Genomic DNA, 27,027 nt, shown 5'->3' on the forward strand with positions numbered 1-27,027 from the left:
GACCTCAGCCAGTCTGTGGCCAGCCAGGATTACTTCTGAAACCCTGTTTCCAAACAAAGAGTTGTCATCACCCTGTTTACCCCTTGGATGGCTTCTCTCTGCAGCAGGTACACACAGCCCACTTGACCGGCAAAGCTCCAATGAAACAGGAGACAGGAGACGCTTTTGTGGACGACAGTTAACTGCTCCTTTATTTACGCGGGCTCTGGTTTATATATTTGGCCGTGACCAATCACAGGCTGCCACAAGGAAGCAGGGCGGGAATGGGATGCAGGCTCTGGTTACTATATCCAGCTGTGGCCAATCAGGAGTTGCCACAGAGTACGGAGTGAGCGCGGGGTGCACACGGGTTGGCTAATTTAAAGAGGGACGTAGCGCATTGCGGAAGCTGGCATGGTCCTTAGTCCGGGTGGGGTATGGTATGTTAAGCGCCTGCGCCCAACACCCACTTTTATTTTACAAGAGCTAGAACTCAGGAATCTCTACGGGGATGAGGAAAGAGAAGAATCCTGGGCCCATCACAACTGCGTGTTAAAAACATGAGTTTTCTCCTTCTAAGCCAGACTAGTCTTGATGCGAACCATGACTCTTCACTACAGATGCCCAATAGGTAACTAAACATAGAACAAAACTCATTTTCCATCTTTTGTTGCTGTAAAATCTCAGCTCTCCAAGGTTGATCACCCTTGAATGCTCTCACCCTTTCTGTTTTCCATTTGAAAATTGAAAATAGAAGATGGGGAATTCCCAGGCTTCAGCTACGCCTGAGACATCTCGGGTTGGTGCACTCAAACTGAGGTCACCTGGGAACAGACCCCCCCCACAACCATTAAGTCCAGAGCTGTGACATCAGCACTGAGACAATGACGGAGGGGACCTCAGCCCACCAGCTATCTGGGAAGCAGGCCTTCTGCCCTTGTGGGTGGGCCAGGCTGGATTCCTGAACCAGAGCACGACCCCTGCGGCTTTCTTAAAGTTCTTTTCAGCTTTTCCTCTAACTTTTCAACCACAGCTTTGTCCTGTGAAATGATGTTCTGTTTTCATTTCCATTATTACCAAGCTCAAGCACCCAAACTAGCTGGTGACAGAGGTGTTGGTGGGTGAGTGCAGGTGCACCCTTCAGGCTGACTTGGAACATACTAAGGGCTCATTCACGGCAGCTAGAAGGGTATCACTGCCCACTTCCACTTAAAAACCAGCTTGTGCCCTGATATAGGGGAGTGAAACTTCCAACCTACTATGTCTGGTATGAGGCCCTGTTCTCTAAAATCAAAGAATGAATTTTAGGGACAATGGGGGTTAAGAGCAGAACATATTTATTGAGAGAAAGAAAGCTGAGAGAGACAGCAGAGAGACAGCAGGTTGCCAAAGACTCTCTCTGTTTTAGGGACTTTTATGTGTCCTGGGGCGTTCTGGATCCAGTCTTGGAAACAGCTGTCTTTGCCCAGAGTGAGTTGTGGGGTTCACCCTCCATCTGCAGGGCAGTAGACCTGTCCTCTGCAGAAAGCCTCAGCCCTAAGCTCACAGCCCGGGGCAGGTGTCACTCCAGTTCCTCACGGGCAGGTGAAGGACCCAGAGGGCTTGAGGGGGCTCACAGGAACTCCGGGGGAGCTTAGCTTCCCCTCCAGACCAGGCTGGGGATGCCAGACCCCAGGAAGGGGCAGTAAACAGCCCAGGACCTGGCCACTGTGGGCGTCGGCCCCTGCTTGCTCAGCCCAGGAGTCTGGGTCCAGGAGGCTCTCCAGGCTCCCTGAACCTCGCCCAGCTGGGTAGCCCTGGCTGGTGAGCCGCTCCCCAGTCACTGCAGAGTCGGGCGCTGTCCTGAGGGGACGGATGTCTGCGGCTCTCAAAGAGCCTTGAACCCCAGGTCAGGGTACAGCCTTCAGTGGAATGGCGGCTTCACTAACACGGCCCCCCTCGGAGGGCGCGGGGGGCCACAGGTCAGTTTCGTTTCTGCGGGGCGCTCCTCCAGTTCTGGCGCGGGGGCGGGGCGGGGCGGGGCGGGGGCGGGGCCTGCGCTGCTTAGAGCTGAGCCTGACTTCTGTGTTTGTTCCCAAAACGGGGTTGGTGACTGTCGCTGGTTGTCATCTCCAGGACGCGCAGGACAGGGACCGCGTGAGGTGAGGGGTCCTCGTGGGCTAACTCCCAGAATGGGATGCGGGCGTCTCTGAGTTCGAGTAACTGTGGCTCTGAGTGGGTGCGTACCCGCTGAGTCATGGCCCTCCACGCGCAATGATGCTCACAGTAGGCAGCAGGAGCAGCTGGCACCTGAGCCTTCCTGCCACAGGGCCTCCTCTGGGGGTACTGAGGAGGCTTCTGATCCTTTGCGTTCTTTGAACCCCCCAAAAAACACCCCAGCTGTGTTGGAGGCTGCTCACTATCCTTCTGCCCGGAGACAGGGGACTCCTGGGAGACTCAGTGGGGAGGACCGCATGCACCTTCAGGCGCCATTCAAGTTCCCGGGGTAACCGGGGTATGAGGGGCCCAGGTGCTTCTGAAACTTGCCCCCCACGAGCTGCCTGGCCAGTGGAGGGGGAAGGATTTTAGAACAAATTTCCAGACTGCCAGAATCCATGGCTCCCCCTTGTAACTGTTGGTCCTTCGTAGTCACCCCTCTGATCCTCACACAGGAGTGCATCTAGTTGTCCTTTTCAAATGGAGCAGTGAGGGCCCATGATGGTCTGGACACACATGTCCGGGCTTGGGGTGCAAAGAGGGGCTGCTGGAGGGTTGTGTGTGGGAAGTGCTCACCTGCTGTCTTTCTTGAAGCACCAGGTGCAACAGAATTGGGAAGAAGATGGGTCCTTCCATTGGGCAAGCCACAGAAGACGTGAATAAGGCAGAGAAAGGCCAGGTTCTGGTACGTTGCTGTCTTAGAGTCAAACGCCATGTGGACAGGAGCTGTGTCCATCTGAGGGGTACAGTAGGGTCTGTGTAGTGGGTGGAGGGCATAAAGGAGAGTGGGGTGCTCCTTCCCTCAAATCGTGGCTTCCTTGTCCTTCCTGGGGCCAGATGCAGATCTGAGCTGCTTGTCACTCTGCTTAGGACAATGTGCAGTGGAATGGGTGCCCTTTGGGTTTGAGAAAGCAGAGGTGACGCTAATGAGCTCACCTGGGAACTGGCTGGATGCTGGTACCCAGAGCATCGTGTGGGTCCTGCCCAGATCCTGGCTTATCATGCAGCCCAGGGCTGCATGAGGACACTTTCTTCCCAGGGAAATCACGTGGCACCTGGTTTCCTGGGCTTGAAACCTATTTTTGGGGAAACTAAACCGTGGCTGTAGGATGAGTCCCTTCTCACTTTGGTCCCAACACTGACCCTTTCAACTGTCTGACCTTGAGAAGTTCTTTCTTCACTTATTAGCCTGGTTTTCCATGTCTAAGATGGCACCAAACAGTACGTGATTGCCGAGAGTCATTAATGCCACTAATATCAAACCCTCTGAAAGTGCTCTGTTTATTATGATTAATGTTTTAAACTCTGGGCCACCAGCTTGTTTCATGTCAGCGTACTACCTAGGTACCATTCAACAGCTTTTCTAATTTACAGCATTGTTAAAGATCAGAGGCCAGGAGAACAGCTACTGTCTTGTCCTCTTCATAAAGTCTCTGTTTTTATTTCCCTCGTTTGCCCCACTAGTCCCACTTGCTGAGCTATGATCCTCAGGCTATGGGGTTAGATGAGCTCACAGCCTTGTGTTAGCTTTCTGTTACTGTAACACAAGTCCTGAGACAATGAACTTACAAGGAGGAAAGGTTTACTTACTTATCTTACAGGTTTCAGCCCGGGTCCGGTTGACTTAGTTGCTTTGGGAACCTGACAGCACAGCATGGTGGGAGAGTGTCACAGAGCAATGCAGACACTTCATGTCTGGGAAATAAAAGCAAGAGAAGGGAAGGGCTGGGTCCCTTTATCCACTTCAACCTCTTCTCCCCAGCGATCCAAGCTCTCCCCAATGGCCCACCTTTTCAGGTTTCCTCTACCTCCCAATAGCGCCAAGCTGGGGACCAAACATTCACTCCCTGTCCCTTTGGAGGACATTTCAGCTCTAAACTGGAGCGTCCACTCACACCACATGCCCTGGACATGGCCTTTTCCTGTCCAGCTGTGTCTGTCATCTTGGGGCTCCACCACAGGTGGATGGGGACAGTTCTCAAGGTGGGGCCCCAGACCAGCAGCATCAGCACAGCCTGCAAAGTGTTAGAACAGCAAGTACTTAGTTCTTTAGCACCCTCATGCCTGTGATCCTCCTGCCTTGCAGGGCCCTGCATGGAAATGCCATGTGCTCTGAGAAGCAAGGTAGAAGAACCCTTACTTACACTCTGGCGAGTTGTGCGTCAGAGCACGGTTGTCCCTGACAGGACACTGGAAATGTTGGCAGGGCCTCCCAGTGAGGAAGGGATGTCCTAGCAGCTCTGGACCTTTTATAATGAACACATTCATAATGGGGCCATAATTTTTATATCTCACCACTGGGAGGCTCAAACCCCTGGCGGTATGTGGAAGACTGACCCACCCATCAGGTGGCTTATACTACTACTGGTGGTGCAAACAGATCTTATAATTCTTATTAGTGGTTTTACTAATAAAATTAATAAAAAGCCACCTGATGGGACAGTCAGGCTTATTCCCCACTTCTGAAAAAAAATCTTTTTGAAGTTTTATTGTCTTACTATCTTCATACTGACATTGTTTCTGACTAGAAATCTGCTTTCAAGCTTGTCTTTGTTCTTCTGTATGTTATATGATATTTTCTACTTCTGATGTTTTCTCTTTGTAACTGGTTTAGAGCAATTTCCCTGAGATGTGTCTTCATGTAGATTGTATCATGTGTTCTATGCTTGGGGTTCATTGAATTTCTTGGGTTCACAGTTTTCATCAGTTGAGGTCTTTGTGCAGATTACTTTTACTGCAATTTTAAAAAAATCTTTCAGTCCTTTTTGGAATTCTGGTAGCCTGTGTATTGCTGCTCTTGAAGCTGACTGTCTTTTGCGTGCCTCACGGGCAGCACAGAAGAGGTTCTGCGTTTTCACTCCTCCAGGTGGCTGAGAACAACCTCTGCAGGCAGTATGAGGAGAAGGTGCGGCCCTGCATCGACCTCATCGACTCTCTGCGGGCCCTGGGCGTGGAGCAGGACCTGGCCCTGCCCGCCATCGCTGTCATCGGGGACCAGAGCTCGGGCAAGAGCTCCCTGCTGGAGGCTCTGTCGGGAGTCGCCCTCCCCAGGGGCAGCGGTGAGAACGGAGTCCTCTTTAGTCAGGTTGAGCTGCCCAGACTGGGGAGGGGTCTTTAAGGACAGAAGAGGACCTCCCATGGCTCCAGCACAGCAAGCACATGAGCAAGGCTGTAGTCTTTCTTTACAGATTGCAGCCAGCCAGCCCCTCACCTGCTGTACCTGACCTTTCCCCTGGCAGGGTCCTGGTGTCTCTGCCACTTCTGAGAAGGGCACCAGGCATAGTGGTAGGGAGTCCACCCTTGTTATGCCTGCTTGAACAGCCTCCCTTGAGGCCCTGTCTCCCACACAGAAATGTTGGAGTGAGGGCTTCTGCAGATGATTTGGGGAGGACCATGCAGTCAGTAGCACCATTGCATTGCACGTGTCTATGGGCTCTGTGGAACCTGTCTTGTGGGCAGGTCTGAATAAAAGGATGGGGCCCCAGCAGTGCTGTGTACTTGTGGGTAACTGTCCTGAGCCCCTCCCTGGGGAGGTGGAGAATTGCACTCAGGTCAGTGGTACTTGGCAAGGTGCAAGGCCAAGGGGGCAAGTGAAGGCTCAAAGGAAGAGGTCAGAGCCCAGGTGAGAGGGCAGAGCTCAGGGTGCAAGGGGAAGTGAGAGACCAGTGGATCAGGAGCAAGTTGACAGTAGGGGGTTGTGGGACGGTGCTGGGGAGAGTGGTGAGTGCAGCATGTATCAGGACCCTGAGGACAAGTGCAGGTGCTGGCATTGCCACTGCCTTTGTCCCCTGAACTGGCCGCAGGACAGTGGGAGGACACAGGAAGTCTGACCAGAGTGGTGGCTTTCAACCGTGAAGAGAAAAGTTCTTGGTTGCCTGTTTCAAATGCAGAGGCCTGAGGTCCCCAACATGAGGTCTTGGCACATCTGAGGGCATCCAGGGTGGTTGTCTTTCTATCCCCCCATTCCTGGGACAATGGGAATGTGAGCAGTGTTGGCTGGAGGCCCCATATGAAGCTCTAAGACTGGAGGACTGACATAGATGTGGCCCCTAGGCATTGTCACCAGGTGCCCTTTGGTGCTGAAACTGAAGAAGCTGAGGCCAGAAGAAGAATGGAGAGGCAAGGTCAGCTACCTGGACATTGAGGAGGACATCTCGGACGCCTCCAAGGTAGAAGAGGAAATCCGCAAAGGTAAGTGTCCTGTGTGCCTCGTGGTCTGCAGGATGCCTGTTCCAGCTGCGCAATGCGGGCTGTGGATGGTCTCCACTATCCCAAGCTTGGCCCACCCCGTGCTCTCAAAGCCCTTACTATGGGCACCCGCAGTCTTGCTCCTCTCTTGCCTTTCTCCTCTCAAAGACCGAGCGTGGGCACAGAATCTGGCATCAGGAAGTGACTGTGGAGCATGTAAGGAAATATCTGAGAATGATGTGAGTCTTAAATTTAAAGCTTGTCTCCAAACCCAGTGCTCTGCTACCCACATCCAAGGGCCTGTTGACTCTGTAGATCATGGATCAGAGGCAAGAGGATGTGGGTGTGAGCAAAGGGACTGCTGCCTTGCTGCCTCATCCAAGGGCCTCCCTGAAGGCTGTGACACCTTAATCCCCACAAGGACCTGTGGGCCTTGTCCCCAAGAGAGTGTGTACATGTGTGTAGTTACAGTCACCTGACTGGGGAGAGTTCCCCGGAACCCTCTGAACCTGAGCACAGAGTCAGTGTAAAGCGTGGGAGGAGACAAGCCCTGCAGTGACCTTTGCGGGCAGGATACTGACAGAGCAGCCACTGCAGGGGAAGTAGGACCATGCTGTGAGGCTCTGTGTTTCTTCCTGTGACGTCTGGAACGGGGAACAGAGACCTCTGTTTCTGTATAGTGGGCTCTTTAGCCTGGTCCACAGTCTTAGTTAAATAATGTCACAAAGTTTTCTTTGGTCTGAGTTGGAGTTAGTTTGTTTGCCTGTGGCAGAAGACTCAAATTAACTGTGTGTTGGTCATGCCCAGCTGAATAACAAGCTGACCGAAAGCTTCATGGCTTAAAGATACATTTCTCATGATTCACTTAACCCTGTGCTAACGCCAATTCTTTGTGTGGGCTGTCCTAGGTCATAGTCTGGGAAGACTATAACGTATCTGGGTCGTGGCTGGTGTGACTTCCATACTCCAGGGAGCTCTGGGGTTTGTTGGTGAAGAGGGCAGGGGTAGCTTGGAGCAGCAAGACCAGAAAAGCCTGACAAATAGCAGCTTCAATCCACAGACTCACACTCAGGAACATACCTGTGGGTGCTGACTGCACCTCGATTGGAGGAACACGCTATTTGTAGATAGGACAAGGGCTATCGGCTGTGAGGCAGGGATGTTCAGGCATGATGGGAATCCTAGAGGGTGGGCAGCATGTCACAGATGCACAAACATCTGCAGGACTCACAGCACAGCTGGGTTGGAGGCTCCACTGTCAGAAACCATGTGTCCTATTTCTGTTTGTGCTGAGGGCGACCGCTGTCCTCTTGCCCTCACAGTGGAGTTAGCAAGGTCACATTCTGGCCGACTGGCAGTGACAAAGGGCAGGTCAGTGCCCCCGATCACCTTCTGGACGTTGCATGTAACATTTTCATATGTGCTAGGGGCCTGAGCCCAATATCACAATCAAAGAACTGGGCACAGGAATTTGGGCAATTAGCAGACTTGCCTATACCCGCCATTGCTGTTATTTTCCATCTCGATTCTAGATCTGTCCTGTGGGGAAGGAGGATACCACAGCTGGGGTTCCTCTGCCTGAGCTGACCTCTCCCGTGGGTAAACTTGCAGCTTAGTGAGGGATCCTTTGTGCCTTCACTCACCTCCTCCTGTGACTATCACCCCAGCGTGGAGGGAGCGACACAAGAGCTCCCGGGAGTCTGCGCTCCAGTGCACACTGCCCTGGGCTGAGGTTCCCATGGGCAGCATCCGCAGGCCTCTCCAGGGGGGCTGGCTACAGTTTAGAAAGTGTTGAGTTGTCCTTGGAGTCTTTGAAGTCTGATGTGTGAAATGGACTCTGCCCAAAAGGAGCTGCTGCCCAGGAGCCCCGAGAGTGAAGGTATTTTCCATCTTCCCTGGGGTGGGAAATGACACTAAGCCCCGTGGGCTTTTTCTTTTCCTTTTCTCCAGCCCAGAACTACATCGCTGGGGATGGGCTGGGAATCCAGGATGAGCTCATTAGCCTGGAGGTCAGCTGCCCCGAAGTCCCGGATCTCACTCTCATCGACCTTCCTGGGATCACCAGGGTACCTGTGGGCAATCAGCCTGCGGACATCGGTCGACAGGTGAGGTTCAGACTCTTCAGGCCTGGCCTTGGGGTGCAGGTGGTGCTGCCAGAGGGTGGCTGTGAGTCCAGGGCTGCACTGTGTGGTGGCATTGGAAAAACCCTGTGATCATCAGCTCCCAGGGTTGACACTGAAAGTGAGGCAAACAGGTACAATTGGAAACAGGTGTTCTGTTTCTTCTGATTTATGCAGTGACTCGTAGAAGTGGATCTGTAACCACTGGTTACAGCTCCATCATGCGGTGTATCCACACAGGTGTGTGGTGAGAAGACTTTTATGCTGGAAGAGAGGGCATACGATACGAAGGGAGACTGGAGGATGGGTGAATCTCAGTTCATGGACACAGGGATGAGAGCATGAGCCAGGCAGCACTTCTAGCATCGAGTTGTCCACTGTGTCTGCCAGACCTGAGGTTTCAGGGGCAAGTTAAGCAGCTCAAACCTCATGGTCATCCTGGACCTTTTAGCTCTTTGACTGCTACAGACAAGTTGGTCATCCTTCATGTTTGGCAGGTGGGGGCCACTTTTCCATCCTTACTTCTTAGGGGCAGACACTCCTAGAGTCTGAGAGCCCAGCATGTGTGAGGTCGGAATGGTCTGACCACTTCCTCTCATCTCAGGAGGCCAATAGTGTCATTTCTCATAGATCAAGCGACTCATCAGAAAGTACATCCAAAAGGAAGAGACCATCAACTTGGTGGTGGTCCCTAGTAATGTGGACATTGCCACCACGGAGGCTCTGAGCATGGCAAATGAGGTGGATCCTGAAGGAGACAGGACCATAGGTGAGGAGCAGGGATTGAATTCAGGGGCCAGCCTCTGCACCTACTGAGGATGGAAATTTATGTCTAGTGGGAGCAACAGGTAAGGTCCCACTAAGGCATGAGGAGTTGAACTCTGCTTGGCTGTTGAGGGTCAGAGTTGGCCTGGTTCCCCAATGTTTCAGAAGTTGCAGAAGGACTAGGTCATTGGTAGGGCAGATGGGTCATGCTATTCTTTGGGAATCGAGGGAGGAGGAAGCAAAGCAGGTGTCTATAGAGGACACAAGGATGAATGGTTTTGTTTTCTATGCCAGGAGGTGGTGAAGAAGGTCTGGAGTGCCAGTAGTGCAGGCAGCACTCCTGTCCTCCTGTGCCTGCCTCACGAGGCTTTCTAGCCGGGGCTGTGTCTACCCTCTACCCTGAGATGCTGGGGCCTGGGGGCTTCCCCTCCACCTTGTGTGTCGCCTGATCAGAACTATCTGCTGCAGGAATCTTGACGAAGCCTGATCTAGTGGATAAAGGGACTGAGGACAAAGTTGTGGATGTGGTTCAAAACCTGGTGTGCCACCTGAAGAAGGGCTACATGATTGTCAAGTGCCGCGGCCAGCAGGACATCCAGGAGAACCTGTGCCTGACTGAGGCCTTGCAGAGGGAGAAGGCCTTCTTTGAGGACCACCCACAGTTCAGGTACAGTGTGCCACCTGTCCCTCGCAATGCTACTGTAGACATTGTGCACACAGGGAGATTGCCCCTTGAGGGCAGATATCCAGGGTGTGTGTGAGTGGAGGTGATAGTGAGTGAGTGACTGTGTGTGGCAGTGTTTGCTCTCTGGCCTGCAAAAATAAAAGGAGAGTTCACAAAGTAGTACCTTCCGCTCCCCTCTCCCCGCCAAAATCAGTGAAAATGAATAATTTCAGTGGTCATATCCAAGGTGAAATACTTTGAAAAGACTGCAGATTGGTTTGGTCTTCAAGGAAGTGCATGCAAAGGTGGAATCCTTAGGGCATCAGTCCTTCCAGAGGGCTGCAGGAAGGCGGTTTCAGGATATCAGGTGTGTCACACAAGCCTTGACACATGGCAGCACTCTATACACATCCTGAGAGTGCAAGAACCTGAGGTCCATGGACAGAGAAAGGCACTGGGTTACACAGCAGCTGGAATATTTTCCAGTCTCAGGAAGGAGGAGGTTCCCCTGAGAGCTGCAGCTTGGTGGGGCCTTGAGGATGTAATGCAGAGCAAGGTAGCTGGTTACAGTGAGATTGATGCTGCATGATCCCACTGAGTGACACTGTTGGGTAGTAGCCTCACAGAGGTAGGATGCAGGATGTGTGTAATGGGGAGACTTTCATCTCTGCAGATGGGAAGACTCTGGAGAAGGACGGTAGTGATTAAAGGAAATTGATGTCACTAACCTGCCACTAAAATAGTTGAAATGTTGCATTTTCCCTCATATATATTTTACCACAGATTTTTTTTTTTTAATTATGAGTGTGGAGACAGAAGTTTGGCGTGAGTGTACTGGCACAGCCAAGCCATGGCTCATCCTTCTGCTGCCTGTCACCCTGAGTAATCCTGTCAACCCCAGAGCAGCCTAAAACAGCCCACCCTGGATGAACAGATCCAGGAAGTGTGAGAGGCTGCACGGCCTCCTCCCTGCATGTGTCATGATTTACATTCCAGGCCAGAGTGAATCTCCCTGCACCGTGCTCCTCACACACATGTGCATTTGTATGAATACCTACTCCTGTATTCCGAGGGTACTTGGCTAACAAGCTGGTGTATGTGCATATGTGTGTGTGTTTGCCATGGAAACATGTTTTCCTGTGGTTATGTATGTGTGCATTTTGGACCTGAGAGTCCTGTCTTGGGACACTTTCTTGTTGTGCTGGAAGGGGTCATGCAGCTTATATCAGAGCTCGCTCCCTGCAGCCGTGACTCAATGTATGATGGGCATCAGTCATGTGTCAACAACCCTGTTGGAAACAACTGAATTGTGCTTGACTCCCCCATGCACAGATGTGTGTGTGTTTTGTTCACATCCCAATGGAAATTTCTCTGTCCCCATTCAGGGTGCTGCTGGAGGCCAGAAAGGCCACTGTCCCCTGCCTGGCAGAGAGACTGTCTGAAGAGCTCATTGCACACATCTGTGTAAGTGCAGGCAGAACCCTGTGACACCATACCGAGCTCCATGCTGTGCACCGGGAGACCTGAGCCATGGGAGGGAGAAGCCCTGGGCTGGGGCTGATTCCACCTCCACCACAAGTTCCGGGGTTATGGGTTTACTTGGTCAGAATCTGAGTTTGCACAGCAGACCCTCGTGAAGGCAGCTTGTGGGCATTGAGGCTCAGCAGAGGTCTTCTCTCCCCTCTGCCCAGAGCCAAGGTTGCAGTCCTCCTCCCTGACCCCATCGTTTGGGTAGAGAGCAGGGTGATGTCTTGCAGACCTTGATGGTGAAAGCAGAGCTCTCCACGGCAAGTGCAAGAAGCACTTGCTCCCCTGTCCGACTCCCAGCCTTGCCCAAGCTTGAGGGATTCATTTTTCCCCTGCCCTGGGTCTAGCTCCTGAATCTGAGTGCAGGTTTTTTTTCCCTTGCAGCCCCATTTGGTATCCTTGCTGCTGGCTTCTCAAACCCCTGGGTGACCCCTGAGTCCTAGTTTCAGCCTCTTAGTGTCTTTATTATCTTGTCATCTGGCACATGGGAAGGGACAGCACTAACATCCCTGCCAGCGTAGTCTGTGCTGCCGTCCATGCTGGCCACACGGCTAGAAACAGCAGTCTCTGATAGCTTTTCTCCTGCTGTAAACAGCATAAAAGCTACAGAATTTCAAGTTGTTCCAACTGCCACTCTTCCTGAAAAAGAACATCAGACTGCTTTCCCTGCAGAGAGCTCATGGCAGGTGAAGAAGGAGTCCCTCCTTGGTGGCTCCATGATACATGGCTCATGGCTGTGAACAGGAACATGGCACATTGTGCTTCTCTGCCCCAGGGAAATTATGAAAGGCCACCGAGTTGTCACATGGACCAGGCAGCCCCTCAGCAGAGCAGGCCCAGGGCCTCCTTTCCATTCCTAGTCCGTATTTATATGTCCCTTTTTCTGTCCTTTCCCCAGAAATCTCTGCCACTATTGGAAAATAAAATCAAGGATCTTCACCAGAAAACAACAGATGAGTTACAGAAGTTTGGCATGGACATCCCAGAAGATGACAGCGAGAAAATGTTCTTCCTGATAGAGGTAAGGAGAGCCGGTGGGCTGGTGTTGGAGACTCCCACATTGCTGTGCTCCAGCGCATCCTGTGACTGATACCTGCTGTCTGCGCTGACCCAAGACTCCCCCAAGCACACTTTGCCCACTTAGCATGAGAAGGGTACTAGCAGAGTCAGAGGTCAGGGAGTCCTGCTTGTGGCAGGGACTCTGGGAAGGGCCTCACTCAAGATCCCCAGGGCATTTTGTCCCTTTGCCTCATCTTTCCCCTTGTCCCAGAGTGGCCATGTGAAGAATGACTCACCCAGCCTCAAGGCACACGAGATTTCCAAGCCACCCAGACCCCAGCATTTGAAGTATCTCTGCTGATGCGATGTTCCTGCTCTTTACAGAAAATCAATGCCTTTAATCTGGACATCAATGCTGTAGTTGACGGGGAGGAAAGTGTAGGCACTGAAGGCTCCAGGCTGTTTGCCAAACTCCGAAGGCAATTCCAGTTGTGGAGTTCCATGATTGAGAAGCATTTTTCAAAGGGTGAGTGTTTTAATTTGTGCTGCTGTAGCAAAATCTTAGCAAGGGTAGTTTATAAAGGGCAGAAAGTCATCGCTCTCACTTCTGGATTCTGGGAAATTCAAGGTCAAGGTACCAGTCCGTTGGATGTCTGATGAGAGCTAGGTCTCTACAGCTGTTTCTAAGGTGGTGATTTCTGGCTGTAGCGGAGGACAGGCCAGCTCCTTCTCACTTCTTTTCTACACCCATGCGGTCTATGAAGGTGCAGCCCTTGAAACCTGACATCTTGAAGACCCACCTTTGAATGGCACCACCCTGTGGGTGAAGTTTTAACATTTGAATTTGGGGGACACATTCAGACCACATCAGCAAGTCGGGGTGCGGTCCAACATCTGTGTGGGCTATGAGGACACAGAGAAGCGTGATGTGAGTCCCAGGAGTGTGTCTGAGATTCCTTGCCTGGGAAATATGCAGAATGGGGGAAACCATCAAGGCAGGAAGCAGAGGCGTAGGGAACTAAACATACTCCCTAGGTTCTTTGTCAGTAAATGAGGCCAACAGGAACCTGTAACTGATTTCAAAGGATATGTAATATACTGGTCAGCTTTCCCATTGGTTGGGAAGAAAATAACCTGACACACAAGTGGAAGGAGGAGAGGTCTACTTGGCTCTCAGTTTCAGAGCTCAGCTGGCTCCAAGGCAGAAGCATCATGGTGGAAGGGCATTGCAGAGCTTCCCATAATGGCTGGGAAGCTGAACACCAGGGAAGAGAGAGCTATGGCTTCCACAGGCGTACCCAGCCATCCACTCTCCATCTAGGCCACTGAGGGATGCGGTGCCCCCAGGATCTAAGCACATCTTCGGGAGCCTCTTAATCCTTTCTATTAACAAGAAGCCTGAAGGAAATCATCCATCAAACCATCATGGATTATCTGCCAAGCAATTTTGCTGTTCTTCAAGGAACTTGATAGGAATCCATAGTCCTCCTTAATCAACAGAGGTTCAGAGTAATAGAGTAGTAGTTTTCTTTGCTTTGAGTAAAGAACATGGACCACGCTGTCTTTTGGGTTGGGTACACTGTCAGATCCACTTGTCATTGGCAGAAGGCATGGAGGGTGGATGGAATAAACGGCCTGCAACTCTACTCCTAGGAAGCCCCCAGGGACCCAGAGACACATGGACACACAGCTCACACAGGGGTAGTCAAGGCAGCATCATTCATGGTACTTGAAGGTGCGTTCAACACCAGGGTCCCTTGGCTGATAACTGCCAAATGTGTGTGTGTTTGCTTGGGCTATTCCAATGCACCTCTGGCACTGGGTGATGAGACAAGGAGGAGCTGCTCCCGCAGTTCTGGGTGCCAGTGATCCAAGGTCAGGGAGGCTGCACGGTTGGAGCTGTCTGAGGCCTCGTTCCTTGCCATGTCGCAGCACCTTCTCGCCGCGTCCTTGGTCTTCCCTGGGCGTGTCTACGTCCTGGTCTCCATTCTGTGTACGGGGACCTCTCAGGCCACATCAGAGCCCATGCTAAAGACCTCATTTCCCCTTACTTTCCATGGAGTTCCTGCAGGTGGCGCACAGTTATTCTGTGGAATGCTAGCATGGGAATGACTAGAGGCTATAACACTGCTCAGGGTGACATTTTCAGCAACAGAAAACCCGAAGCACTGATACACGCTGAACATGGCTAAACCTTGAAAACTTGATGTGGGATGAAAGAAACCAGTCACAAAAGACCACACAGCCTGAGATTCCTTGCCTGGGAAATGTGCAGAATGGGGAAGCCACTGAAGTGGGAAGCGGAGGAGGGGCTGAAGGACTAGAGCAAGGAGATGGGGAGGGACTGTGCAGTTGTGGGGCATCTTCCAGGTGATGGGGACGTTCTGGAATCGCTGGAGGCATTGCACAACTCTGTGAAGATACCAAAAATCATGAGATCTTCCACCTGAGTAGGATAAATTTTATTGTATGTGAATTATCTCAGTAATGTAATTCCTCTGAGAAAATCTCTCCTGTCCATAAACGGGAACCTGGCTTCCCATTCCGGAGGGGGGAGGCAGGCCCTTCTGTGTCTCCACCCTGATGGGGTCTCCCACAGCCCAAATCACACTCCAAGGTTCCAGCTCACTGTGTGGTCCCTGTGAAGAGGGACATTTCCTGCTCCTGCTACAGCTTAGGAGCAGGCAGCCAGCAGGTGGCTCCAACTGTTTCTTAAGGTCATCCTGTGTCCTAGAGGCCACTGTTGTGGGTAAGGAGCATTCACTATCCTGGTCCTTTGTCTTTGGTAAAATCTAACGGGGTTTATGAAATTCCATAGTCCCGTGCTTCTCCAAAATTCATCTTCCTTGATTTCTGCTCTCTGCCTCTGCCCTTGCCAGCGCGGACTCAGTGGAAGCAAATTATCTTGAGATTGATTTCTTTAGGCCAGTCCCAGTGTAGTTTTCCATTTGAAAACCAAGAATTATTTTTGATTTCGCTGCTCATGTTTTAGAAAAATCTGCAAGATGTTTTTTTTTTAGTAGCACAGTTTTCTTTTCTTTTTTTTTAAATTTTATTTAAAAGGAAAAAGAGAAAAACACAAAACAAAACAAAGCGGTGTAAGGATACACGTAGTACAGAACTACAAAAAAAAAAAAAAGTAAGAAATCACCTGTTAATAGATTACATATTATCATCTTAGAAATAGTTGCACAAATCACAGTATCAAAGAATACAAAGTGGACATTCAAACAGTGAGACTGCCAACAGCTGTGTTCAATGATCCAAAAACATTAATATAGTCAGCTATTTAACACCCCTAAACACACTTGCTGTTATATCCGTTAGAGCTCTTTTTTTTCCCCTCTCTTTTTTACAACAAAATTTATACATTTTGGACTTTATTACTCCTTAGTTCTTATTACTTTTTTGGGGGGGGAGAGAATACAGTCAAATATGGCAAAACAAAGCTGTCAGTCAAAACCAAGGATAGACATAGCACATGATGTAGAACAGAGTACAAGGTTATCAACAATGGTTATCAACGATGTCTCTTGTTTCCTTAAAAAGAATTGTCTATCTCATTAGATATTATAAAGTTGAACGAAACAGTAAAGAACAAGACCAATAAAACTTAGGCATTGTAAACATTACAGGACTTCCAAAGGAGACAATAGTCAAACCAGAATGGGCATCTTAGTGAATCTTATTGCCTTCAAAGTAGTTGCCTATACCCTCAAACTTGATACTATCATACAGAATGGAACAGAGTCTAATCAGTCAAAACAAGATCATGGGAGTATTACAGGACTTCAAAACAAGTTAATAGGAAATCAAAAAAAGTTACTATTATATATCCTGCTAATTTTTAAAATTTTTCCCCTTAATTAAAACAAACATAAGAAATAACTAAATAAGGGAGAGATTGAGATAAAACAGGACATAACAATATAACAATAGAGGTCAAAGCATGACTGTTTCAGCAACCTAGTGCTTCACCAAATAACCCGACTTAATAGTAGTTACCATACTGTCTGTCTTTTCCCTTGAAATATTTGGATAAAACTTCATATACTATAGCTTCAAATATTTACATATCAAGAAGCCCAGAATAAAGCCTTTCTAATTAATAAGTGAAAACTTTATAAGGCTTCAAGGCCACATAATGGGGAATCATGATTACCACATATTTTTATATATTTGAATCATTACTTATATTAGGGAAACTATTCGGTATTCACACATGCGAGATTGATTTATTTCACTTAGGAATGTGGTCTCAAGCTGCACCCATTTATTGATAAATATATCAATGTGATCCTTCTTTATAGCTGAATAATACTCCATTGTATAGAAATACCACAACTTTTTTATCCATTCCTCAGTTGATGGACACTTGGGTTGTTTCCAAGATCTGGCGATTACAAATTGTGCTGCTATGAACATAGGTGCACATATATCACTGTGGTATGATACTTTCAGTTTTTCTTGGAATATGCCTAGAAATGGAATAGCTGGAATAAATGGGATTTCCAATCCCAACTTTTTGAGAAATCTCCAGACAGACCTTCACAAAGGCTGTACCAGTCTACACTCCCACCAACAGTACAGGAGAGTTCCTTTCTCCTCACAGCCTCTCCAGCATTTGTTGTTGGTTTTCTTGATCCTGGCCATTCTTTCAGGAGTGAGATGGTATCTCAGTGTGGTTTTAATTTGCATTTCTCTAATGACCAATGATGATGAACATTTTTTCATGTATTTATTTGCCATTTGCATTTCTTCATCTGAGAAGTGCGTATTCATCTCAGATGCCCATTTTTGGATTGGATCTTTGAATTTTGGAGGTCTGAGTTTTTTTAATTCTTTATATGTTTTAGACAAGAGTCCCTTGTCTGAGAGAGAGTTCACTAAAATCTTTTCCTAGTTTGTGGGTTTTCTTTTCACTATGCTGGAGATTTCTTTTGACATGCAGAAACTTTTTAATAAGAAGTGGTCCCAGTTATTGATTCTGGGAAGTATTTCCTGTGCGGTTTGAGTCCTGTTCATGAATTCTCTACCTACTCCTATGTCTCCAAGGTTTCTACCCAATTTGTCTTCCAATAGATTTAGTGTTTCTGTTTTAATATTCAGGTCTTTGACCCATTTAGATTTTAATTTAGTACATGGTGATAGACATGGGTCTAGCTTTAGTTTTCAGCAAATGGAGAGCCAGTTTTTCCAGCACCATTTATTAAAGAGACTGTCGTTCTTCCAATGAACCTGCTTGGCTCCTTTATCAAAGATAAGGTGGTTGAGTGTGTTTGTAGTTGTGGTTGTATCTTCTATTCCATTGATCTTCGGCTCTGTTTTGATTCCAATACCACGTTGATTTTACTACTGTTGCTTTGTAGTATAACTTCAAGTCAGGGATTGTGATGCCTCCTGCTTTGTCTTTGCTGCTTAGAATTGCCTTTGCGATTATAGGTCTCTTCTGGTTCCAGATGAAATTTAGGAGTGATTTCTCTAGATCTATAAGGTATGTTGATGGTATTTCTATTGGGATTGCATTGAATCTGTATAACAGTTTTGGGAGAATGGCCATCTTCACAATGTTTGTTCTTCCTATCCATGAGCAAGGGATGTCTTTCCATTTTCTGAGATCATCTTCAATTTCCTTTTTCAGTGTATTATAATTTTCACTGTATAAGTCTTTCACTTCTTTCGTAAGAGTAATTCCTAAATATTTCATTTTTTTGCTTGCTAATGTGAATAGTCCAGTTTCTCTTATTTCCCTCTCTGTGATTTTGTTGTTTGTGTATAGGAATGCTATTGATTTCTGAGTATTGATTTTGTATCCAGCCACATTACTGAATTTATTTATTGTATCTAAGAGTCTTTCAATGGAGTTTAGGGGGTCTTCTATGTAGAGTATCATGTCATCTGCAAACAATGATAATTTAACTTCTTCTTTTCCTATCTTTACCCCTTTTATTTCTCTTTCTTGCCTAATTGCTCTGGCTAGTACTTCCAATACTATATTAAATAGCAGTGGTGATAAAGGACATCCTTGTCTTGTGCCTGATTTTTAAAGTAAAGGCTTTCAATTTTTGGCCATTTGGTATGATGCTGGCTGTTGGTTTGTCATAAATGGCCTTTATTATATTGAGGTAAAGACCATCTATTCCAATTTTCTGTAAAGTTCTTACCATGAATAAATGTTGGACCTTATTGAAGGCTTTTTCTGCATCTATAGAAGTGATCATGTGATTCTTATTTTTGGCTTTATTGATATGGTGGATTACATTTATTGATTTGTGTATGTTGAACCATCCTTGCATTCCTGGGATGAATCCCACTTGGTCATGGTGTATAATCTTCTTGATGATTTGCTGCATCCTATTTGCCAATATTTTATTGAGGATTTTTGCATCTGTGTTCGTTAGGGAGATCGGTCTATAGTTCTCTTTTTTAGTTGGGTCTTTCTCAGGTTTTGGTACTAGAGTAATATTTGATTCCAGGAATGACTTAGGAAGGATTGCTTCCCCTTTGATTTCATTGAATAGTTTGAGGAGTGTCGGCATTAGGTCTTCTTTGTATTTCTTGTAGAATTCTGCAGTGAATCCATCTGGGCCTGGGCTCTTCTTGGTGGGTAAGGACTTAATTACATTTTCAATTTCATTAGCAGAGATTGGGTTATTCAACAGTTTTACATCCTCTTGATCTAGCTTTGGTACTTCATATGTTTCTAAGAATCTGTCTATTTCTTCTGTGTTATCAAACTTTTGAGAGTAGAGGTTTTCGAAATAGGTGTTGATGATCTTCTGTATTTCTATTGGGTCTGTAGTGATTTCACCTTTTTCATTTCTTATTGCATGAATTTGAGCTTTTTATTCCCTTTTTTTAATAAGGTTGGCTAGGGGCTTATCGATTTTATTTATTCTTTCAAAGAACCAACTCTTTGATTCGTTGATTCTTTGGATTGTTTTCTTAGTCTCTATTGCATTGATTTCTGCTCTGATTTTTATAATTTCCTCTCTTCTTTTGGCTTTGGACTTGATTTGCTCTTCTTTTTCTAGCTGTTTGAGGTGTAGCATCAAGTTATTTATTTGTATTCATTCTGTTTTCCTGATGTGGGAACTCAGTGCAATAAATTTTCCTCTCAGGACGGCTTTCATTGCATCCCACAGATTCCAGTAAGTTGTACCTGCATTTTCATTTTCTTTTAGGTATTATTTAATTTCTTCTTTAATTTCTTCTGTGACCCACTGATTGCTCAAGAGTATGTTATTCAGTTTCCATATGTTTGCGGGATTTTTGCAGTATCTTTTATCATTAATTTCTAATTTCAGAGCGCTATGATCTGATAACATGCAAGGGATGATTTCAACTCTTTTGCATTTGTTTAAATATGTTCTGTGAGCTAATATATGGTCTATTTTAGAGAATGATCCATGTACTGCTGAGAAGAATGTGTATTCTGATGTTGTTGGGTGGAACATTCTGTATATGTCTATCAAACCCATTTGTTCACAGGTGTGATTCAGTTCTATTATTTCTTTGCTCATTTTCTGTCTGGTTGATCTGTCCCTTGGTGTCAATGGCGTATTAAGGTCTCCTGTTACAATTTTGTTACTGATATTTTGAGTTTTCATTTCTGTTAATTATTTTATATAACTGGGTGCTCTGGAGTTTGGTGCGTATATATTTAAGATAGTTATCTCTTCCTCTTGGAGTTTTCCCCTTACGAGTATGTAGTGACCTTCTTTGTCCTTTATGGTCATTGTTGGTTTAAAGTTCACGTTGTCTGCAAACAGAATAGCTACTCCTGCCTTTTTTTTGGATTCCTGCTGCATGAAGTATTGTTTTCCATCCTTTGACTTTCAGTCTGTGAGTATCCTTCTGGGCTAGATGGGTTTCCTGTAAACAGCATATCGTTGGACTTTGTTTCTTGATCCATTCTGCTAGTCTGTTTCTTTTGATTGGTGCATTGAGACCATTTACATTAATGGTTATTACTGTTAAATGCTGGTTTATTCTTGGAATGTTATCTCTCTGCTGTTGCATCTTTATCTTTCTGTTCTGTTTAATTATTTGCTTTGCTTAGTGGTTTTTTTCCTTTGTGTATCTAAACTGTCTTTCAATATTTTTTGCAGGGTTGGTTTGGTGTTCATGAAGTTCTTCAGCTGTTCTTTGTCATGGAAGTATCGTATTTCACCATCAATTTTGAATGATAATTTTGCAGGATACATCAGTCTAGGTTGGAAATCATTTTGCTTTAGGATCTGGAATACTTCACTCCATGCTCTTCTTGACTTTATTGTTTGTGCTGAGAAGTCTGCTTGTGATCCTCATAGGTTTTCCTTTATAAGTGATCTGTCTCTTCTCTCTGACAGCTTTTAATAATCTATTCTTGTGTTGGATTTCTGGGATGGTGATTATTATATGTCTGGGTGTAGTTTTATTTTGGTTATGACTATTTGGAGTTCTATATGCTTCACTGATCCTGATGTCAGTTTCTGATCTCATGCTTGGGAAATTTTCAGCTATTACTTCTCTAAATATCCTCTTGACATCCTTTATGTTGTCTCCTTCTTTTTCATTAATCCCTATCATTCTTATGTTCTTCTTTGCATTATCTTGCAGTTGTTGAATTGTTGTTTCCTGATTCCTTGTTATTTTTAAAAGATCTTTCCTTTCCTGTTCACTAGCTGCAATCCTGTCTTCAAGGTCTGAAATTTTATCTTCACTTTCATTAAGGCAGTTTTTACAACTTTCAGTGGAGTTTGTTATTTTCTGTATATCTCTGTGCATCTGCATTATGTATTCTGTTTGTTTCTTATATTGCTCGTCTAGGGATTCTATCTTTTTGTTTAGTTCCTCCAATTTTTTATCTGTGTTTTCTTTAGATATATTCAGAATCTCTTTCATTTCTTTTATCATTTCTTCTTTTATCTGGGAGATTATTTCGAGTTTGAATTTCTTTAGAGCTTCCTGGAGTTGCTTGTCAATTTCAGTAGCTATTGTGTCCGATATTTGAGGTGGATGGCATATATTTTCTTCTATATACATTGCTCCTAGGGTTTCTTGAGATGGGCTGGAGGTTTGAGGTTGTAATTTGGTCTTTTGTTTTGTCATTTTCCTATATTTCTGTGTTTCAAGTGTTATTTGAAAGCTTCCTCAGGATCTGTTGAAAATCCCCTTCTATGTTTGCAGCTACTGAGACTCTGGCACCACACTACCCCAAGCCACTGGGCCTGCAGAACCAATGGCCCTCCTCTGCCTGCTCAGAACTCCGCAGTTCAGACAAGCTGGGCCTCAGGGACACTGTATGCCCACCTGCCCCTTGGAAGCTCCACAGCTCTCCAATCGCAGCTGGGTTAGGGTACTCACCACAGGCCGTGTTGCCTCAGGAACCTGCAATCCCTCCCTGCTTGCTGAGATATCCACAGTCCTCCAGACACACGGGGAGGCCAATGCAGGCGCCCCAGATCCGCCCAGCCCCTCCTCTGCACACCGATGGCTAGGTGCGGCAGTCCGAAACAAGCTGGGCTCCGGGGATAGTGTGGGTCCGCCCACCCGTCGGAAGCTCAGCAGTTCTCCAAGTGCAGCCGGGATGGGGAGGTGGATGTAGAGGCCTCAAAGCCACTTCTCCAGTTCACTGCACCCGGTAGCCTGGAGGGTCCGGAACAGTCTGAGATTTGGGCAGAGTGTGCTGAGCACTCATCACAGGCCGCGGTGCCTCAGGAACCTGCGATCTCTCCCTGCTTGCTGAGATATCCACAGTCCTCTAGACACACGGAGAGGCCGATGCAGGCACCCCAGATCCGCCAAGCCCCTCAAGATGTTTTAGTAAAATAATGCAAATGTGCCTTTTCCTGCTATAGGTTTTGATGGTTTACAAAAAGAGATCTGGAAATTTGAAAACCAGCATCGTGGCAGAGAGCTGCCTGGGTTTGTGAACTACAGGACATTTGAGAAAATCATCAAAAAGGAACTCCAGGCCCTGGAGGAGCCGGCTGTGGACATGCTACACCAGATCACCGGTGAGTGGCTCCCATGGTGGCAGGGAAAGCGGAGAGTGAAGCAGAATGGAACTTCAGAGCTGTGCCCTAGGTGTTTGCTGCATGAAACCTGTTTTCTGCTGCCCCGGATGCCAGCCCGGGGTCCCAGAGTTTGTTTTCTTGATAGTAGCAGGAGCTGGTATATTACCCAGTGAGGGCTCAGTCCCCAAGGCTGTCCTCAGGTTCATAGCTCCATCCCAAGTCCTGAATGACCATCTATCAGTCAGGGTCTTATCAATGTGTTCTTGTATTTGATTAATTCCCTGACCATCACTGTGCTGATGAGACATCTAGGGCCTGAGTCACTGTGGGGTGGGATTGTGCCACCCTCCCGGAGTACTTGGGCTCCATCTGGTCTTGGAAACTTGGAAGTTTCCTTTGCTGAAGTGAGGAAGTTGGGAACGAGAGTCTCTGGATTTTCATCCTGACCTGGTCCATCTGGCGACCAGCCTCATTCCAGCCATCCAAGCCCACCATGGTCAGTCTCTTCCTTAGAATGCAGGGTGCTTCCATCACAGAGGACATGCAGAGACATCCTGTGCTGTGTCAGGACACTACCAGAGCAGAACTGGGGGCTCGTGCTGCAGGTCACTCTGCCTCATGCCTGTGTTGCATCCACTGCCAAAGGCTCTGCTGATGGGGTGGCTCTGAAGAGTTAGGTCAGAGCCAAAATGCCTGTGCCAGGCGTGAGTCCTCTGGGCTCTCCTAGGTATGGGGTGTCACTGTGGCCAGGGCATGATCGGAGCCCCCAAGGGAGACCTGAGTCTCATCTTCCACTCACCCCTTCTTAAAATATGTCACCTGTTGGATTGAATCCAATGGATGTCTCCTCTCAGGTGCTCCTTCCTGGCCTCCTCCCCAGACTCTGCCTCCCATTTCAGCAAAGCCCAGTCCTTCAAGGTTCCTCGAGGGACAGGGTCAGGGTGGCTTCAGACACCCCATGCCCAGTGAATCCAATGCACCTTTCCTCCAGGCCTCAGGACAACGCACCTGGCTCATTTCCATGCCATCATCACCTGCTTTTTTATGGCCAGAGGAAAGTTTGCCATCCTTATTACCTCCTAGTCATACAACAGAGTTGAAAATCAGTTTCAGAAAGTTGTGATCTGAACATCAATAAAGATGTGCCAGCATATTGATTCTCAGCAGTGTGATAGTAACACCCTGTAAGAAATCAGAATAGAGACATGGCTTCCAAAAGTAAGAACATAGGTGTGTTTCGTTTAAATAAGAACATGTCCTTGCAATTCTTTTTGAAGTGAAGAGTGCGGACACACAGATTTGGTTGATAAATTTAAGAACGGCATGATGGCTTTATTTTTTAAGTATTTATAGGTTTGTAATTTATAAGAAATGACTTTCTTGGAAACACAGTTTCTATCTGAATAAAACATTTAACGGGAAACAGAGACCGGCCAGGGGATATTTAGCTGTGAATCCTCCAGTGGGTTCTGACTTCACACAGCGCGGCTTTGTCTTCACTGTAACAGAGTAGGATGGAGAAGGGACTGATGAAGAGGCTGAGAAAGTAGAAAAAGAAGAAAGAGGAGGAGGAGGAAGAGGAGGAGGAAGAGAAGGGACAGAAGCCTGTTTCAGAGTTGCATGTGTGGCAGCCTAGGTGGGTATACAGGAGCCCGCCAGGCTGACTCGCCTTTCTCTCTTTGATCAGATATGGTCCGGGCAGCCTTCACAGATGTGTCTGAAAAAAACTTCACTGAGTTTTTTAACCTCTACAAAACCACCAAGGTAAAACCCATGACAAGCTTGTCATTAAAGAAGAAATATGTAGAACATGCACTTCTTGCATATGTTTGCATGCATTTCCCATTTACATTAGGAATCCTCTCCCCTGCCTGGTAATCTCCCTGCTGGTGCCCCAGCAAGGTCTGGTTAAAGCAGTGGGTTTGAGGTGACTCAGAAATGAAACCAGGAACCAGGAATCCCAGTCAGTGTAGACATGGGATAGCGGATAGGGGAGTGAGGAGCATGTAAGGGAGTGAAGACTCCATCAGGACTCTCGGCAAGGAGGCTCAGTACAGACACTGGACCAGATCAGAGGGAGGGGGGACAGGGACAGGTATGGCCCAAGTCCTGGCATAGAAGGGACTCAGGCTCTGCTGCCCTCCAGTCTGAGCTGAGGGTGGTTGTTTTACTGGCCCATGGCCCTGAATGGACAAGAGATGTGTCCTGAGGTAGGAGTGACAAGAGGGACATGGTCAGGACCCACCTCAGCAAGGTAGAGGGTGTGGATGTTTTCTGGGCAAAACTGTTCTCCCCGGTGGTTCTAAAAGTTGGGGGAGCACGTGTGGGATGGGATTGACCCCAGGCGATCCCTTCCTGCCCTCATGTGTTCCCCTCAGACCCACAAGGGAGCAAAGAGAGAAACTGATTTCTGGCTAAGGACAAAACAGATAAGGCCCAGCCCTGGGTGGGATCTCTTCATCACATTGTTGGTGGGGACATTCTGGTCGGGTGGCCGCTCCTGTGGGCTCACGGGTGAGCTGTTTCTCATGGTTTTGGGTCCACCTCCTGGGGGATCTTCAGTCATCTTTCTCTTCCCCCAGAACAAAATCGAAGATATTCGATCAGATCAGGAAGAAGCGGCGGAGAAGGCGATCCGCACTCACTTCCAGATGGAGCAGATCGTCTACTGCCAGGACCAGGCTTACCGAGGTGCGCTGCAGAAGATCAGAGAGGAGGAGGCCAAGGAGGAGAAGCAGAAAAAAGTATTTCAGTCTTCAGAGACCACTGCTATGGCTGAAATCCTCCAGCACCTGAATGCCTATTGCCAGGTGCGCATGCTTATGTCACAGACCCCAGGGGCTGAGTCCTTTCCTTCTGAGAGCCCTCCATCTGGGGTCATGGGGTGCCAGGTGGAGCTCTGTGTGGCCCCTGGAAGCAGCTCCACCTCAGCTAGACAGAGATGCTGCGGGCTTAGAGGCCCCCACTTCCGGCCTGGACTGGTGCATGGTTCCCGCCCAGTGCCTTCATCTCTCTGAGCCTGGGCTTCTTTCTGAGTCCCCATCCCCAGGGCCAGCACCAGCATCATCCTGTCTGTCTCTAGGGACCTGAGCCTCACAGGCCTGTAAAAACAGGGCTGGTTGATATGTCTGGGCACAGTGTCACTCGAGTCAGAATTCTGTGTGCTGACCCATTCCTTCCTGACAGCTGTGTCCGGGTCCCTACCCAAGGCTTCTGTGTGTCCCGCTACTGTGAGCCACCCTATGCTGGTACCTTGTCTCCTCCCCTCCGTGGCCCTTGGGGGACAGGCCAGTCTAGCTCACTTGCTCCTCTCTTCTCTTACTGACCCTGCTGTAACTGTCCCTGGGTGCTGGTCACCTGCCTGGCTTCTTCCCAAGCCTGTGGCCCTTGCCATGTTCTCTGTGGTTCACTGCTGGACGAGATGGGTGACTATGCTGTCCTTACATCCCAGAGGAGAAAACTGAGTCACAGAGGGGCAGCCGAACTTGATGAGCCACACGTCAGAGCCCTGAGATCAATGTGTGTCTGAAAGGGTTCATGCCGGGGACAGATAGGCAGAAGAAGAGGCGTGGGGACTCAGGCTCCTGCCTGGGGCTGTCACAGCCCAAACCTGGGATTCTTCCCGGGGTGCAGGCATGTGCGATGTCCTTTTGGGCAGAGTGGGCCCCTCACTGTCTCAGAGCCTACCTCACTCTCTTCCTTCCAGCATCCAGATGGTGGTCAGGGAAGCCAGGGACAGAGGCCATCACCAGGGACAGAGGCCACCCAGGTTGGCAGGTCCTTCTCTGTCCATGTGGAGCCCCTTCTGCCTCCAGCACGGAGAATGCTTGAGTGTGAACCCAGACCAAGATCTCCCTCCCTGGATCCCTGGGTCTTCTGATGCTCGCATGTCACCATCAGGGTCCCTTCCTTATGCTTGCCACTCAACACTTCTGTGATCTGTCCCTTCTTCCAGGAGGTTCACAGCCGCATCTCCACCCACATCCCCTTGATCATCCAGTACTATGTCCTGCAGTTGTTTGGCCAGCGGCTGCAGAATGCCATGCTGCAGCTGCTTCAGGAGAAGGAGAACTGCACCTGGCTCCTGAAGGAGCGGAGCGACACCAGCGAGAAGAGGAAGTTCCTGAAGGAGCGGCTGACCCGGCTGGGCCAGGCCCGGCGCCAGCTCGCCAAGTTCCCTGGTTAACCCAGCTCCCAAGCCTCGGGAGGAGGCCGAGCCAGGGTGATGTAGTCGCTTAGCAGATGCTCAGTAGGCAGAGGTAGAACGAGATCTCTTCTTTTTCTCCAGTAGCATGTAGGGACCGAAAAGAGTTAGGAGAATGGTTTGATTTCTGGCTGTAAGAGGACAGTCTCATGTCAAAGTGTGGGCTGCAGAATGAAGGGAAGGTGCCACCGTCACGAGGGGGTCAAGGGCGTCACTCACCTCCCCCACTCAACTTTTGTGCATCAGGAGACGGCCTCCAGCTCAGTGCCGGGAAAGGCTCCTTCCTGGTCTGTCTGCAGTCTCCTCTGGAGCCGGCTTGTAGGAATGGTCTGCTGCTCTTAGAAGCTGGGCCTCTTCTGTTTGAATAAACATGTAATCCTTGTC

At 48.2% G+C, this 27,027-nt stretch overlaps 1 protein-coding gene across 5 annotated transcripts; it reads left to right on the forward strand.

Moving 5' to 3' along the window:
• Positions 1–458: 458 nt before the first annotated feature.
• On the forward strand, positions 459–27,027 carry LOC100717337 (interferon-induced GTP-binding protein Mx2-like). 5 transcript variants are annotated; one of them, XM_063224466.1, is made up of 17 exons: positions 459–610; positions 1,388–1,449; positions 2,095–2,120; positions 2,770–2,860; positions 5,042–5,234; positions 6,229–6,366; positions 6,532–6,579; positions 8,314–8,468; positions 9,114–9,252; positions 9,717–9,915; positions 11,298–11,376; positions 12,338–12,460; positions 12,823–12,964; positions 22,281–22,439; positions 24,127–24,203; positions 25,022–25,249; positions 26,395–27,027. In XM_063224466.1, exons 1-17 carry the CDS (start codon positions 574–576, stop codon positions 26,623–26,625), a joined length of 2,127 nt encoding a protein of 708 aa, XP_063080536.1. In that variant the 5' UTR covers positions 459–573; the 3' UTR covers positions 26,626–27,027. The 5 variants fall into 5 exon arrangements, with proteins under 5 accessions (XP_063080536.1, XP_023418270.2, XP_063080538.1 ...); XM_023562502.2 differs by having other exon boundaries at positions 2,776–2,860; XM_063224467.1 differs by lacking the exon at positions 6,532–6,579 and having other exon boundaries at positions 568–610.

This window comes from Cavia porcellus, unplaced genomic scaffold (assembly GCF_034190915.1).
Source record: "Cavia porcellus strain 051 isolate PalLab524CR breed Dunkin Hartley unplaced genomic scaffold, mCavPor4.1 scaffold_15, whole genome shotgun sequence".
In the NCBI taxonomy this organism is placed as follows: domain Eukaryota; kingdom Metazoa; phylum Chordata; class Mammalia; order Rodentia; family Caviidae; genus Cavia; species Cavia porcellus.